The sequence below is a fragment of the Protopterus annectens genome, chromosome 7.part1 (genome assembly GCF_019279795.1).
Source record: "Protopterus annectens isolate FY-2018-M chromosome 7.part1, PAN1.0, whole genome shotgun sequence".
NCBI lineage: Eukaryota > Metazoa > Chordata > Ceratodontiformes > Protopteridae > Protopterus > Protopterus annectens.
This window is the reverse complement of record NC_056740.1, coordinates 150,398,593-150,414,706: the sequence shown is the minus strand read 5'-3', so window position 1 is coordinate 150,414,706 and position 16,114 is coordinate 150,398,593. Positions and strand designations below refer to the sequence as shown.

Genomic DNA, 16,114 nt, shown 5'->3' with positions numbered 1-16,114 from the left:
GGTGGGTCAGTCTTTTCAGCCTTGCCTACAAAAGGCTCTATGGAGGTGACAAAGGCCTTATCCAATATTCAGACGCCCAGGGGTAACAGATGCAAGCCATCCCAAGAACAGCTGCGTGGCTTGTCAAGCATGACATCCCAAGCAGACAGACATTGGATCCCCTTGGAACGACACCAGTAAGTGTGCCACTTGCTATGACTGATCATTCCGTGTTTGTACTGTGGCATTATTCTTGGTAAGGTTACGATGCTGCAAACGGTGAGTGTCATACCGGCCTGGACTACATAATCAGAGAGCTCATCTATGTCTCTTTTCATGTAGTCTAAGGAGGTACCTCTCAGGTCATTCACACCAGCATGGACTATGACTGCATCATATTTCTACTTGCTTTGGAGTGACCTGCATACTTCTGTTATGTGGCGTATTGTGGCAGCCTACAGGCAGCTTACTGTACCCTTTCCCTTGTTCAGTCCGGTGTGCGGGACAGCAGTGTGTCTGACTATGGAGTCACCTATTACAACTGTATCAGGCATGTTGTTTCTCCTTCTGGCCTGTGACTGTTTGGCACACCAGCTTTGTGTACTATGTGTTGCATGTGCTATGTTTGGAGGGTGTTTGATTGGGTGTCTGCTTTAGAGGCCTCTGTTGGTGTGCTGTGTTTGTAATTTGTGCCTCCGGGAATGTTTTTCTGTGTTTATGTGTTTGGTTTGCAGTTGTGATAGGTCTATGTGGGACTGTGTTTGTGGTGTGTGTGGTTACCTTCTCCTCCTGACTAGTTTTGGGAGTACTGAGTTGAGGGAGCTCAGCCTCCAGTTTGGATAGATGGTTGCATCTCTCACATATATTTGTATTTCTTGGGTGGAGTTGGGGGTTGTCTGTGTACTTGGGGCAGGTGTAACATTGCCTCAGGATTCACAGATTCAACTTGTTGTGGCTGGCCTTAGCGGATTGTATGTGTGGACGGATTTTATTGCCATACTACTGATCAGTGATTACTTCATTGTTTATGTTTGCTCTATCATGTAGTAGCTTCCTCATTCTCTTGCATGGTTTGGTTATGGCTGGTGTCCACCATGCCAGATTCCTGCGTGTATGGCATTGTGTCTTGTTTTAATTTAGGATTGCATAATTCAAGCATTCCTGGCAGTGTTCATGGAATGGCTGTATTACAGGTTCTGAGGTGTGGCCCATATTTTGCACCTGCACAGGACCTTTAATGGATTCCACATCAGTTTGGAGGAGTGCAAATATTGCTTAACACATGTTTTCCACTGTGGTTTTCTGGCCAGGGACTGTGGTCAGGATTTGTATATCCAGTGTGATTACTTTATGGTCTGGTTTTACCAGTGAGCAATACACTTCTCATCTTGCCATCCAGTACCCATGTTGCTGATTATCACATCCAGTATGCTTACCCCTCTTGTGGGAGTGGTACGTTGTTCCTGGGCCTTTTGGTTTATGGATTCTATGAACTTTTGTCCTACACTGTTGGAGCTAGTATAATGCTCCCAGTCTATGTCTGGGTATTTTCAGTCACCCAATATGTTGTGGTTTGGAGGACTTGATATATTCATGTATTCCAGCATAGGCCAGGTGCAGTTCCTGGTGTTGGGACAGTAGTCTGTAACAGGCTATAAACTGGGGGGCAGTTTTAGCTGCTGTCACTTGACCATGGCTAGTCCATGCTGCTTTTTGTTGTGGTACCAACATGGGGGTGTGGTTATCCTTGACAATTCTTGCTAGTCACCCTCCTTTTGTAGCTTGTTCCATGTTTTGAGGCTGTACAGCACAGTATGAGGTATAACCTGGTAGTGGTGCTGTTGTGAGCCTTGGCTCAGTTTTCTGTACAGCACAGATATCACCATTCTCCATACTGGGTGAGTTTAGACTGCATGCATCTTGCTGTTTTGACTTATCCCTTATCTTATTCTTATCCCTTCTGATACCTATGGAGATAGGTTTGTGTTTTGAGCCTTACCTATTCAGGGCACACTGTGGGTAACAACAGCCTTTGCCAGTATCCATACGGCCTGCACTGATAGGTGCACGCCAGTCCTAGCAGGCGGTGCATCATGTCATGCTCAGCATGTCATCCCAGACTGGCACACATTGGATCCCCTTTGACTAACTGCGATACTTCCGTCAATTATTGCACTTGATCATCTCATTGTCATGTTGTGGCATGATGCTTGGTGAGGGTAGGATGTTAGTCAGGGTCCTCAGGTGTGCATATAGTACATGGTGTTACATTACTTAACACATAGCATTCATGCCTCAGGTGGTGCTGCAGGGCTGCCTCTGTCGGATGCGCATATTACACTTCCCTGTACTTGTTTGAGAGCAGGTTGTGTCATGTTAGGCATCCCTGTTACTATATGAGTGAGTCAGAGAGGGGTATCATTCCCAGGGTTCCTACTGAGCCAGTGTATGTGCTATGCGTTGCTTCTTTGCCAAGGCCAGGGCATACTGGGCACACCTCCTTCTGCCTACTGGGGTAGGTTCAGGTTGTTCCTCCTCCGAGTCACGCTCTGCCTGTGATGGCCTTGGCAATGGTGGGGGGATGTTTGGCCCGGCCCTATGCTGGTCCTGCTGCAGCTGTTTTCGCAAGATCATATTATGTAGCATAGCACATACCATGACAATTTGGGTACATGTAGTTGGTGTGTACTGCAAGGCTCCACCAGATGTGTCCAGACACCGGAACCGTGACTTGAGCAGCCCAAACACACGCTCTATTACATTACGTGTTTGTGCGTGTGCCTCATTATGGCGTTCCTGTTCAGGTGTGTGTGCGTTTCTGATGGGTGTCATCAGCCACGGCTCCAGTGCATAACCTGCATCCCCCACTAGGTGTCCATGCGGGATGTCCCCATTGGCAAATGTCTGGTACAGCTGCGTCAAATGCCAGATGTGGGAATCATGATAGCCCCCAGGACAGCCAGCACACACATTCATTATTATGCCCTGGGCATCACACACGACCTGGCAGTTGATGGAGGGGAAGCCCTTGCGGTTGATGTATGCGCTACCCCGCTCACCGGCTGGTGCTTTGATGCGTATGTGCGTGCAGTCTATTGCACCCACTACCTCAGGGTATTCCGCTATTTGCTGGAAGAGACGCATATTGCTGGCCAATACCTCACGGGCATTGGGGAAATATACATGATCACCGACATGTGCTGACATGGCATCCAGGAACTGGTGCAGTACCCTGGAGGCTGATGCCTGTGATATCCCCATCATATCACCAGTTGGTCTCTGGAAGGTACCTGTTGCTAGCATTCTTAGGCCAACACATACCTTGGTTTCCACTGGGATGGGTTCCCCTCTGTTGGTTCTGTGTATGAGGCGTGGCCTGCACAGCTCCACTATTTGCTGCAGGAGGTCTCTGTCCACTCTATAGCGCTCTACTATCTCCAGCTCATGTAACCCGTGGTAGGTGACCCTGGGCCTGTACACTCTTTTCCGTCTCCTCACTGTGGGTTGTCTGGCACCATCTGCATTGTCACCACCCTCAGCAAGTCACCTATGTCTCATTATGACAGCTATGGCAGCCCCTAACATTTCTGCTCTGAGTTCAGCTTTTTCAGTTTTCACTTCTGATAACTTAACTCCTGTCTTGCAGTGTCTCTTGAGAGAAACATCCTGCACTGCTGTTTGCAGAGTTTTAAGTGCTGGCCTGGGCTACTATTCTGCCTGTGTAATTATCTGCATCTAATTGTTTTCACCTGCTAGCTCCAGCAGTATTCCCTGCTAGCTTCCTACTAAATCTGTTGCTTCCTTTTTCCTTTCTGTTTCCTCAGGGTGGAGCCGTGTGTAAACCAGCAGAAACACGCTCACAGTGGCTTACACGCACGCACACATACTTACACGGTTCGGAATCTGCTTATTCGGATTAAAATGCGTGCACGCTCGCGCAAACAGTGTTAAACATCTCCCAACATGCTCCCACATGCTCAGTCTGTCTTAACACATGCACACTGCCTTACTCGCGCTTCATGGCGCGCACACGTGCGCATACACATCCAGCTAGAAACTTTGGTGTAGGCAACAGTGTACACCTTCCATTTCTTGACTTTCTCATGCTTAGTTAGTGGCACACCTCTTTCCATGATATCTGTCTGACATCTGTCATGTAACTCTGACCTCCAATGAACTGCATTTCTTTCTACCATTCCGCTGTGATGTCACGTATGTTCTAGTCTGTTCCTCCCGGTTCTGTAACTCTTACACTACTCAGACTGTGCTCATTTGCTATGTGACAGTGGAATTCAGTATCCTTACACTCATTTGCATCAGATTGCCTACTAATGCTTAGTTACATGTCTTAGACTCAGCTTCCCCCCTTAGCAACCACTACATGGTGGCCATGTTGGTTTTGGTCTGCTGGTCCCTGCATTGACATTCCATGTATTGCATAAAACCTACATTTGTAGGTTTAAAACCTTCGTTTTTATGTTTTATACAGCGCAGCCCGTTTGCGCGGGGCTGCGCTGGATTTAAACATCGGCAATTGCCAGAAAAAAAAATATATTTTTTTAATATATTTGCATCAGGTTACTTTGCCAATGGCCACATATTTGGCCATTGGCATGCTGCCTGACACATATGCACCCTTTATTTGGAGCTGACATGGCTCCATTGCAGTTTTTGCAGAAACGTTCTCAGTTGTCAACTGAGTACATTTCAGCAGCTAAAACGGCTCTTACACGGGCTGTTCTGGGCTTCCTGGATCGCTAATCATCCTCATTTGCATGCTATTCGGCTGCAAGTGAGGTGATTAGCTTATCCACGCCCACTCCGTGTAAGAGCCGTTTTAGCTTGTCTCTTACACGGACTTTGGGCTGTTCCTGGATCGCGAAGGCTGCATGGAGTCTTACACTACTCTTAGACTCCGTGCAAGCCTTCGTGAATCCGGCCCAAAGTACTAGAATCACACTTTCAGGGATAAGGCACATATACCACTATGGTATACATACTTCAGCTGTAACCAGTCACAATGAAAAAACAATGTACAAACTAAGTGCACATTATTACTTGTTACTTAAAGTTTAACGTTCACTGCTAAGTGAGTGGCTGTAAATAAGAACAGTTTATAAAAGCACTTCAAAATAGTACAGTAAAACTCACTGCTAAAAATTAGCTATCCCACAGTGGGAGAGGTGGCTTCTGTATACTAGTCACATACTGAAAGATCTGTAATGTACAGGAGGCACAAAAAGAGATCTCAGCTACAGCTGCATTCATAATTACAACAACCAGAGTAATAAGCAATTCATAAAGAAACAATGGGAGGATATATGTTTTTGTTTATATAAATTTCTGACTGCTTATGTCGTAAGTGATGGTTTAATAAAGATGTTTCTTGTTTAAAAGGGCAGGAATTGAATAATTTATGTAATGTTGCTTAGGTTATATGATATATAGCAATATATATGAAGTATAATCTATGTCAATGTTAATTTGTTAATATAATTTGATTACTTTTGTATAAATGTAAATTTGCCCATGTCACAAGTGCAAATTCAATAAAGGTGTTTAAAAAAAACAATCAGAGTAGTAACATTATAATACTGGAAGCCTTTGTTGTCTCCTATGGAGCACGGCAATATGAAGAAGACCTGATAAAAGTGTGTGAAATGCTATTCCTAAGTGTCAAAGCATTAAAAAAATATTACCATAAATCCAAGCTACTGCAACGCATTCAAAGAAAGCTACCCAAAGGAGGCAAACTCCACTGGCCGCATAGTAGTCAAAAAGCTGAAATACATACATGCCACCCTGCAAATGAACAAATAAGTATTTTACAAAGTTATTAACATCAAAATATTTTTTAATTTTATACTATCTTCCCTAATTGTATGCTGTATTCAACAGTAACAGAAGGTTATACAAGCCAGCAGCATGTCATGCATTATTTATTTATTTGCAACATCAGTCAGTGTTGTCAGCTCACTGTTTTTCTAGTTTTTAGAGGTTTTCTATCAAAACTGTTTGTTCTACATACAAGTTGAAACCAGTGAAGCTAGAATTCTATTTGATATCTATAGGCAGTGAGGCTCATAGAAAAATCAGAAAAAAATCTTACATTTTTCTAAGGTTTTCGAAAGTGTGACTGAAGTGTTATTAAGAAAATGCCCCAGACTGGTTTGAAGAAGACTGAATTTTATGAAAGTGGAAATTAAGTGGATGCAGAGAATGCACGAAATGATAATAAAGACAGAAGATGCTTTCAGTGATGTAGCCCAGAACAGACAAAATACTGTCATGGAATTTTTATTTATTTATTGACATTTGATTAATGGGAAAGTCTGACTGGGTAGAAGCCCATTTTCAGTGGAAGCCTGGGCAGAAAAGCTCCAAATTATTACAAAACATTTTAAGAACAATACTTTTACAGTCTTCAAAAAATAAAACAAAAAACATCTGCAGTTTAAATAATAAGAACAAATTAAACATAGTATAAAACATTGGTTAAGAATTGATACAATGTATATGACAATCATTTAATATTTAGAGAAATTTTAGACAGTTTGTAGAGAAATTAAAGGTAAGTTAGTCTAATACAAACAGGAATTGCAATATGAAGTGAGGAAATAATAAGACGTTATGTACTCACCATAACGTTCCATCTGAGTAGGTGACTTCATTTGGATGCAACCTGTGGGATTCGGATCCGACATCGGATCCGAGCCGGCAATACATAAGCTTTAGGATCCGAGCTCCTAGCTCCTCCCTTTACCCATAATACCCTGCTAAGCCCTGACTGACCTCAGATTGAGTTTGCCCTGTGAATACCAGTATAACAGAATCCTGGGAAGACCAGGACTAATAGCGCCATGAAAGGTCAGGGGGATGGAGGGGGGGGGGTGGTTGCATCCAAATGAAGTCACCTACTCAGATGGAACGTTATGGTGAGTACATAACTTCTTAATCTGAAGTAGGAAGACTTCATTTGTCTGCAACCTGTGGGACAGAGTCCCCAGCTACCTGGATCTTGGGCGGCCGTCATGGAAGGATGTTCTGGAGCACCGCAGAGCCAAAGGATGCTCTCCCTCTGGAAACAACGTCCACTTTGTAATGTGAAATGAAAGTATGAGATGAGGTCCAAGTGGCTGCTGCACAGATATCATCTAATGGTACTCTAGATTTAAAGGCAGCAGAAGTAGATACTGCTCTTGTAGAATGTGCTGTAATTCTCTGAGGAGCTGGCCTTCCTGAGGTGTCATAAGCCTGCAAGATACAATTAGAAATCCACTTTGACAAGGTGACCTTAGAGACTGCCTTACCCAGTGCGAATTTTGCAAAGGAGACGAACAGTTGATCGGATTGTCTATGACCAGCTGTTCTGTGAATGTAGAAACGCAGTTGTCTATGAACATCTAAGGAATGCAGTTTATATTCTCCTTTGTTTTTATATTTGGGAAAGAAAACTGGCAAATTAATAGATTGGTTAATATTGGATTCGGAAGCAATCTTTGGAAGAAAGGAAGGATTGGTCCTGAGGGAGACCCTATCAGGAAAAAAGGAGAGATAAGGTGGTTTGACGCACAGAGCTTGGAGTTCTGAAACTCTTCTAGCTGACGTAATGGCCACTAAGAAAGCAGTTTTCCAGGAAAGATACTTCAAGTCCACAGAGGCTGCAGGTTCAAAAGAAGGAGCGGTTAGGGCCTGCAGCACTAAAGATAAGTCCCAAGGTGGTACAGCTTCCTTAACAGGAGGTCTTAAGAGGAAAGCACCCTTAAGAAAGGTTTTACAATTTTTTGTAGCCATGAGAGGTGTCGAAAAATGACCCACATGGTAATGAGAAATGGCTGCCATCTGTACCTTTACCGTCGAAGAGCTTGCTCCTTGTTGGAAAAGGTCTGTCAAGAAGTCTAGTACCACAGAGAGTGGTGCGGCAAAGTGATCAAGATTTTTATGTTCCGCCCAAATAGAGAACCGCTTCCATTTGCTTCGATAAACCTTCCTAGTAGAAGGTTTTATGGGCAGCCACTATGATGGCTTTCACTGGTGAAGAGATACCGGGAGTCCTTATTAGGGATGGAACTGGAGCAGCCAAGCTGTCAATTTCAGAGTGTGAAGGTTCGGGATTGGAAGCCCCTGAGGATGGGAAATGAGATCCGGAATTGGATCTAGAATCCAGGACGGATTCACTCGGTGAGACCATACATAAGGGAACCATGGTTGATGAGGCCAGAATGGGGCAATGAGAATCATTCTGCTCCCCAAACTGCTGGCTTTCTGTAATAGTTTTTGCATTAGAGGAAGAGAAGGATAAGCGTATAGAAGACCGGGAGGCCAAGCATGCACCAGGGCGTCTCTCGGGGATTCCCCGAATGGGGGAAGTAGAGCGAAGAAATTGTCGCATTTGGCATTTGAGGGAGAAGCACAAAGATCGCAACAGGGTTGCCCCCAGGCGGCAAAAATCTGCTTCGCTACTAGAGAATTGAGAGACCATTCGTGAGGGGAAAGAATGGTGTGACTGAGCTTGTCCGCTAGAATGTTGGACCTTCCCAGAATGTGCATTGCCACAAGAAAGCGGTTGGTGGAGATTGCCCATTTCCATACTCTCATGGCCTCTCGACAAAGGGGGTAGGACCTGGTTCCCCCCCTGTTTGTTGATGTACCAGACTACAGACATGTTGTCTGTCTGGATAGCAATAGTTCCTACAGGAAGAAGGCTGTGTAGTGCTTGCAACGCTAATAGCACTGCCCTCATCTCCAGAACATTTATATGCAGGGAGGTCTCTGAACTGTTCCACGTGCCTTGGACAATCCTGCTCGCTGAATGCCCCCCCCCACCCGAGGTGAGAAGTGTCCGTGGTCACTGTGGCTAGGGGGAATGTAGTACAGAAGGGTCTCCCTGTCAGGAGGCCCGTCGACTGGAGCCACCAGAACAGGGAGCTCTTGCATGCTCTGCTGATGGCTATCGGGCTGTTGAGAGGAAGGTAAAGCGGGGACCACTGGACCTGGAGGGTCCATTGAAGGATCCTCATGTGTAGTCGAGCGTGAAGGAGGAGTGGGATGGCTGCCGCCATTGAATCTAGGGCCCTCAGGACCATAGCTGCAGTCGGAGCAGGTTCTAAGATGGCAGTGATATGACACCACAGGTTGGACAGTCAATCTAGAGTGAGGAATGCCCGCATGTTTCTTGTGTCCAATCTTCCTCCTACAAAATCTATAAGCTGTGTGGGGGCCAGGGAAGATTTTTCTCGGTTTATGGTGATGCCCAGCCGAGGGGCTATATGAAGGAAATAGTCCCTGGCTGAGCACAGTAGATGCCTTGATGACGCTGTAAGGAGCCAGTCATCCAGGTATGGAAACACCTGAATTCCCTGGAGTTTCAGGTGGGCCGCTACCACTGCAAGTACCTTGGTAAACACCCTGGGGGCAGAGGTGAGACCAAAGGGAAGGACCCTGAACTGGTAGTGACTGGCTCCCAGCCAGAAGCGAAGGAACCTCCTGGACCATCTGTCCATTAGAATGTGGTAGTACGCGTCCTTGAGGTCTATAGAGCACATCCAATCATTCTCCCGTAAAAGGGGGAGGATAGATTGTAAGGTGACCATCCGGAATTTTTGTTTGGTTACAGACAGGTTCAGTTGTGACAGGTCTAGGATCGGTCTTAAGTCCCCCGTCTTTTATGGCACCAAGAAGAACCTGGAGTAAAACCCTGATCCGGTCTGATCTCGGGGGACGTGTTGGATGGCTCTTTTTGTTAGCAGCTGTGCGATTTCCACAGTTGCTACCTCCCGCTGATCGGGAGGTACATCGGGGAGGTTTTTGGATCTGGGAATACTGTGAAGGGGGATTGAATAGCCACTGGATATCACTCGAAGCACCCAACGGTCTGACGTGATTGACTCCCATGATGTCAGGTGCCTCGAAAAACGCCCCCCGACTGCCTCCGGAGAGGAGCAGCCGGGTAACCCATCAGGGTTGCTGCGTGGGTCTGTCAGAGAAAGGTTCTCTGGACCCAAAGTTCCTAGGAGCCCCTCTGCCTCTAGGATGGCGACCTCCTTGTCCTCCTCTGCCACGGAAGGACTGGTTGTCCAGAGCAGGTTGGGATTGCTGCGATTTCCGGAACCACATCTTCTTCTGTCCCTTTTGGTTCTTCGAGAAGGACCTCTGAGGAGCTGAGAAGCGGACTCCGACGGCAGACAGCGTCTTCCCATCCTTTTCGCTCTGGACAAGCGTTTTGCGAACCATTTTGCCAAAAAGGGCAGAACCATCGAAGGGGGCATTCGCGAAGGTCACTTTGAAGGGCTCCGCGAAGTCACAGTGCCGGAGCCAGTCCTGGCGTCTCATAACAAGGCCCGATCCGCTAGCTCTAGCGGCTCCCTCTGTTGCGTGAGATAAGAGCCGCATAGAAGTATTAGACACCGCTCTGAGAATGGCCATACGGGTGGAGTACACTTGTTTGTCCTCCGCCGAAATGGACTCTGGGGGAGATGTAGCGTATTCCTTAATCAGGTCTCGCTGCATCCTGATCACGTGTGCCATATAGTTCAGCGCCCTCAGGGAGAAGGTTGCTGAACTAAAGACTCACTTCCCAATGCGATCCATCGAGCGGGATTCCTTGCACGGGGGATGCATAGAGGGACTCTCCTGAGCCAATTCCCTCTTTGTGGCTGCAGCCATCAGCATGGCATCTACTGGGGGTCCCTTACTCCAATGTGTACGGTCCGATGGGGGACTAAGAATCCAGTCCAGACGTTTGAGGGGACACCCAAGAGGTAGATGGGCCCGCCTTAAATGCCTCCAAGAACACAGACTTGTCTGAGGAGGCCTTGGGGGCAGACCACCCCCCCCCCAATCCTTAACATTTCCATAATGTCTCCAAAGGAGACATCTTCTGGGGGTGATCTTGGGGAGCCCTCCCCTTCCTCCAAGTCCGTGTCTTCAGTAATAGACTCGGGGGAGTCCATGTGCCTCCTCTTACACTTATGCTTATGAGGCACTTCCTCGGGGGGACTGTCCGAGGAGTCCTCGCCTGCAACCAGTTGTTCCAAAGGAACCACTTGGGACATTGAGGCGGGCTGTCCCTGAGACCGGCTGATGGGAGCCTGGCCCAGCTGCGAGGGAGTGTGGGATGGAGCTGAGACAGGGACCGGGGGTCCGGATGTCCTCGACAGAACCCTCTCCACAACGTCGAAGGCCGAGGGGGAGCAGACTACTCTAAGACCCGAGAGCTGACCCCCACTCGGATCCGACGAATGGATCAGAACCGGAGCCGAGACCGTCGGATCCGAGAGACCGGTGCGCTCTGACATAGACAGAGTCGAAGAGACACCGGCTCCCTCAGATCCGAGACTAGGCCCACGGCTCCGAGAGGTCGGGTCCGAAGTACCCGAAGCACTCAAGGGAGGGATCGGATCCGAGTTGCGCCGACCAGTCGGATCCGACCCACCCCCGGGTCCAATGCTGCCCGGCTCCGAAAGCTCCGAACCCGGGAGTCGGGTCGGAGAAGGAGCTATGGGGGTGAAAAAAGGGGTCGAGGCCCCTCCCGGATTGGGGGGGGCCAGGAGCACTCCCATCTGCATCTGGGCCTGGATGAATCGCCTCATCATCCGGTCCATATCAGCGTCCGACATAGAAAAAGTTGACCTCGACGAGGCCAACGAGGTGGATCTAGAGTGTCGCCTCGATGACCTCGACGAAGGTCTAGTCTCCACCTCCTCGGGTCCGGGAGAGAACCGAGGGGATCGGAGCCGAGGAGGAGGAAATTTAGAAGCCAGAGGGGAGGCACGCTTAGGCGGCGGGGCCGAGACAGAGGCCTCGGCCCACCACTTATGGTGCCCCTCCCTGTGCCTCTCCTTTTCCCTCCTGGTCTCCCTATCCTCTGGTTTCTTAGCGGGAGATTGAGTCCTTGCCGGAGGAAGGGAGACCGAAGTAGCCACTGGCGATTTCTGAGTAGGGAGAATAGCAGGGGCCAAGGCCGAAGCCAATTCAGGAGGGAGAAGTCCCGCCAGAACCAACTTCAACCTCCGCTCCCTTAAAGCCCGGGGGTTGAACCCTGCACAAATGGTACAACCAGATGAAAGGTGTTCAACCCCCAGGCATTTAACGCACCGAGTGTGGCCATCAGCCGGGGAAAGCTTATGGCCACACTCGGTACATTTAGAAAATATAGCCTTGGGGGCTTCAGACATAGCTACGCCCTAACAGGCCCTAAAAAAAACACACACACACAACAAACACACACTAACGAACACCCGAGAAGGTTAACTAAAGAAGGGAGGAAAGCCTAAACAAACACACTTTAACTTCTGCTAAAGTATAAGAAAAAATATAGTCAAAAATATGTCACCAATTTTCTTCGCTATGGAGCTCGAAAAGTCCTGTCAGCTACTGAACGCGGCAAACAAAATCTGAGGTCAGTCAGGGTTTAGCAGGGGATTATGGGTAAAGGGAGGAGCTAGGAGCTCGGATCCTAAAACTTATGAATTGCCGGCTCGGATCCGATGTCGGATCCGAATCCCACAGGTTGCAGACAAATTAAGTCTTCCTACTTCAGATATAGGGTTATGGTATATTTGTAGAGAAAATCAGGGAAGAGAACTAGATAGCAGTAAGGAAGTAAGGAAGTAAAGAAGGCAAAGTAAACCTGTATAAGGAATGAAAAGGTACTTGATCACATGTAGGGATATAGTTTATCCTGGTATTGAGCAAGAACAGAGACAGTCTTTCAGAGTGTTTTGAAAGATGGGAGGGTGGTTATATTCCTGATGGATACAGGTAAGGAGTTCCAAAAATATATATTCCAGAATATAACAGTGAGGGACTAAGGGACAGTTCAAAGCACACCGTCAAGATAATACAGGGTTGAGCAATCAGGTGGTAGATGAAAAGTGGATTTTATTTATGTATTTAGTTAGTTACTTATTTAATTTGTTGACTGAGAATATCCAACTGGAAAGTCCTATTTTAAGTGGGGTCCTGGGTAGAATGATCTTTAGACATCATACAGTGCATCCAACAGAAACATAGTTAAAGCAACAGTTTCAAATGTAAAAGCACCAGTATACATGAGTTTGCAAAAATATTAAAAGCAGGTATACTATGTATAAGAAAAAAATTAAGACAAATAAGTTCCAGGATAAAATCAGCATTGAAATAGCATTGCATGATCAAGTACTATGAGGTGGTTGGCAATAAAATAAAATAAAGAGACAACAGGTAGGACAGAGAAAGTTTATATTATGGTTTGGAACTGTTATGAGGGGGCAGAATCAAGTGAAACTACAATTACGTTTCCACTTTCTCTGAAAGTATTTTAGCTTTTGTTTAAAAGCCTTTTGTTGGGATACTTTCAAGTTGTGCGGAAGTTTGTTCAGATTTTACCAACTCTGACAAATCTGGAGATATCTGTTTGACAATATTTTGTGGATAAATTGTTTTATGGATTGTCTCAAATCACATGAAGAGAGTCTGAATTTGATGATATCAGTTGAGATAGGCAACTAGAAAAGTATTAGAGGTTGTGTGCCAGGGAGAGTTGATTAGCAGCAAGATGATGATGATACCAGTGTACAAGAAGAAAGTAGACATTCACAACTGTGGGTAGTGCACAGGTATCAAACTCCTGTTACGCTGCATGAAAGTACTAGGGAGGGCAAATGATACACGAATATGCAGGGTAGTAAAAGTAATATAGGAGATGAGCTGTTCAGATTAAGGTTAGGATGCAGTACACCAAACCTGATGTCTGCAATGAAAATAAGAAGTTATGTACCTACCATAACGTTCCATGTTAGTTGTCTTCTTCTCGCCTTCTTTCTTGCTGAATGGGTTCGGAGCCGATCCTCGGCTCCGACTCGGCCAATACTAAAGCTCGAGAGCTAATTCCACCGGCTCGAGGCTCCCCTATATCCCACAATGCTATGCGGTAACTACTCAGATCTCGTTTGATAGCTATACCAAGCAATCCTAGTCTCCATAGAATGGAGTAGGGAAACCCACCTCAAAACAATCTGCGTAAAAAGTATCGCAGACCGCAGTAAGGATAAAAGAGGTGGAAGAACGTGTGGGAATGACAACTTCCAGAGGAAGAACACAAACTGAATTCCTGTCGGTCTGTCCAGGCTTGGGGGAAGAAGGGTGGGACGCAAGAAAGAAGGCGAGAAGAAGACAACTAACATGGAACGTTATGGTAGGTACATAACTTCTTAATGTTAAGTTGTCAATCTCGCCTTCATTCTTGCTGGATGGGACCGCGTCCCTAGCACCTTATCCCGGGTGGCCTATCAGAACAGACTCTTGAGAACAGTGGAACCAAAATTGGCACGGCTTCTGGAAAAGATGTCCAATTTGTAATGTGAAATGAATGTATGAGGAGAAGCCCAGGTGGCTGCTGCACAAATGGAATCTATTGGCAGCCTATCCTGAAAAGCTACGGATGTAGCTAATGTCCTAGTTGAATGAGCTCTAGGTCTTGAGGGTAGTTTTTGATGTCTGATCTGATAGATGAAGGTAATTGTAGAGGTGAGCCATCTAGAGAGGGATACTTTAGTAACTGGAAGGCCCAATTTCCCTTCCGCATATGACAGAAACAATTGATTAAATTTCCTGAATTGTTTAGTACTGTCTAAGTAATATCTAAGTTGGCGATGAACATCCAAAAAAATGTAGCTTTTGTTCCGACCTGTTGGAATAGTTAGGGAAAAAGACGGGGAGATCAATAATTTGGTTTAGGTTTATTTGAGAGGAAACTTTAGGCAAAAAGGATGGATTAGTACGGAGGGATACCCTGTCTTTGTGAAACACTAAGTAAGGAGGACGACTGCACAGAGCATGGAGTTCAGATACCCTTCTCGCTGAAGTTATAGCTACCAGAAAAAGTGTCTTCCAAGAAAGCAACTTCAGAGAACATGAAGCCGCCGGTTCGAAGGGGGGAAGAATTAAAGATGCCAGAACCAAGTTCAAATCCCATTGAGGCGGGGGATCTTTGATTGGAGGTTTGAGAAGAAATACGCCCCTTAAAAAGGCTTTACATTGTTTGTGAGCCATGATGCTAGACTCTGAAACACCAACATGAAAATTTGATATGGCAGCCAATTGAACTCTAATGGTAGATGCAGAAGATCCTAAATGAAAGAGTTCTGCTAGAAAGTCTAGAATAGTCTGGATAGGTGCAGTAAAGGGATCTATGTTTCTTGATGTTGCCCAAAAAGAGAAGCGTTTCCATTTGCTACTATAAATCTTCCGGGTAGAAGACTTATGAGAGGCTATCAAGATATCTCGGACCGAGCGAGATATTGAGGGAAGCCTGGCTAAGGTTGGAATCGGAGAAACCACGCTGTGAGGTTTAGAGAAGGCAGAGATTGGTGCAGCTGACCTGATTGGTGGGTTATTAGATCTGGTACTGGGTCCAGATGCCAAGGCTGCTCCAAAAGGTAACGATGAAGAAAGGGAAACCATATCTGTCGAGGCCAGTAAGGGGCAATGAGGATCATCGTCACTCTCAAGGTGATGGCTTTCTGAATTAGTTGAGATATCAGTGGAAAGGGGGGAAAGGCATATAGAAGTCCCCAGGGCCAATCGTGGGCTAGAGCGTCTCTGGTGGGATGGCCTGGTAACGGGAAGAGAGTGAAGAAGTCGTGACACTTGCTGTTTTGGGGAGTAGCAAAAAGATCGCAGCAAGGCTGGCCCCATCTTAGAAATACTTCTTCTAGAACTGATTTCTTTAGAGACCACTCGTGGGGCATGAGAATTGCTCTGCTCAATTTATCTGCAATAACGTTGGATTTCCCGGGAATGTGTGTTGCTATCAGAAAACGCTGAGAAGAGATCGCCCATTGCCAAAGTCTGAATGCCTCTCGACATAAAGGGTATGATCTGGTTCCGCCTTGTCCGTTGATGTACCACACTACAGACATGTTGTCCGTTTGAATTGCAATAGTCCCAGTGGGAAGAGAGTCGTGAAGGGCTTGCAATGCTAAAAGCACTGCTCTCATCTCTAAGACGTTTATGTGCAAGTGGCACTCGAAAGGTTGCCACGTGCCCTGGACTGTCCTGCCCTGATAATGCCCCCCCCACTCGAACAGGGAGGCGTCTGTTGTCAACGTGGCGACTGGGGGGGGGGGAGAGAAGGGTCTTCCTCGGAGAAGTT

At 46.5% G+C, this 16,114-nt stretch overlaps 1 protein-coding gene across 1 annotated transcript in view; it reads right to left on the bottom strand.

The window, feature by feature from the left end:
* LOC122807561 (sodium- and chloride-dependent taurine transporter-like) overlaps positions 1–16,114 on the bottom strand; it is a 1,013,243-nt gene that overhangs the window by 896,572 nt on the left and 100,557 nt on the right. The window contains exon 2 of the mRNA XM_044078474.1: positions 5,679–5,781. Coding sequence (XP_043934409.1) covers positions 5,679–5,781 — 103 coding nt within the window. The remainder of the gene's footprint in view (positions 1–5,678; positions 5,782–16,114) is intronic.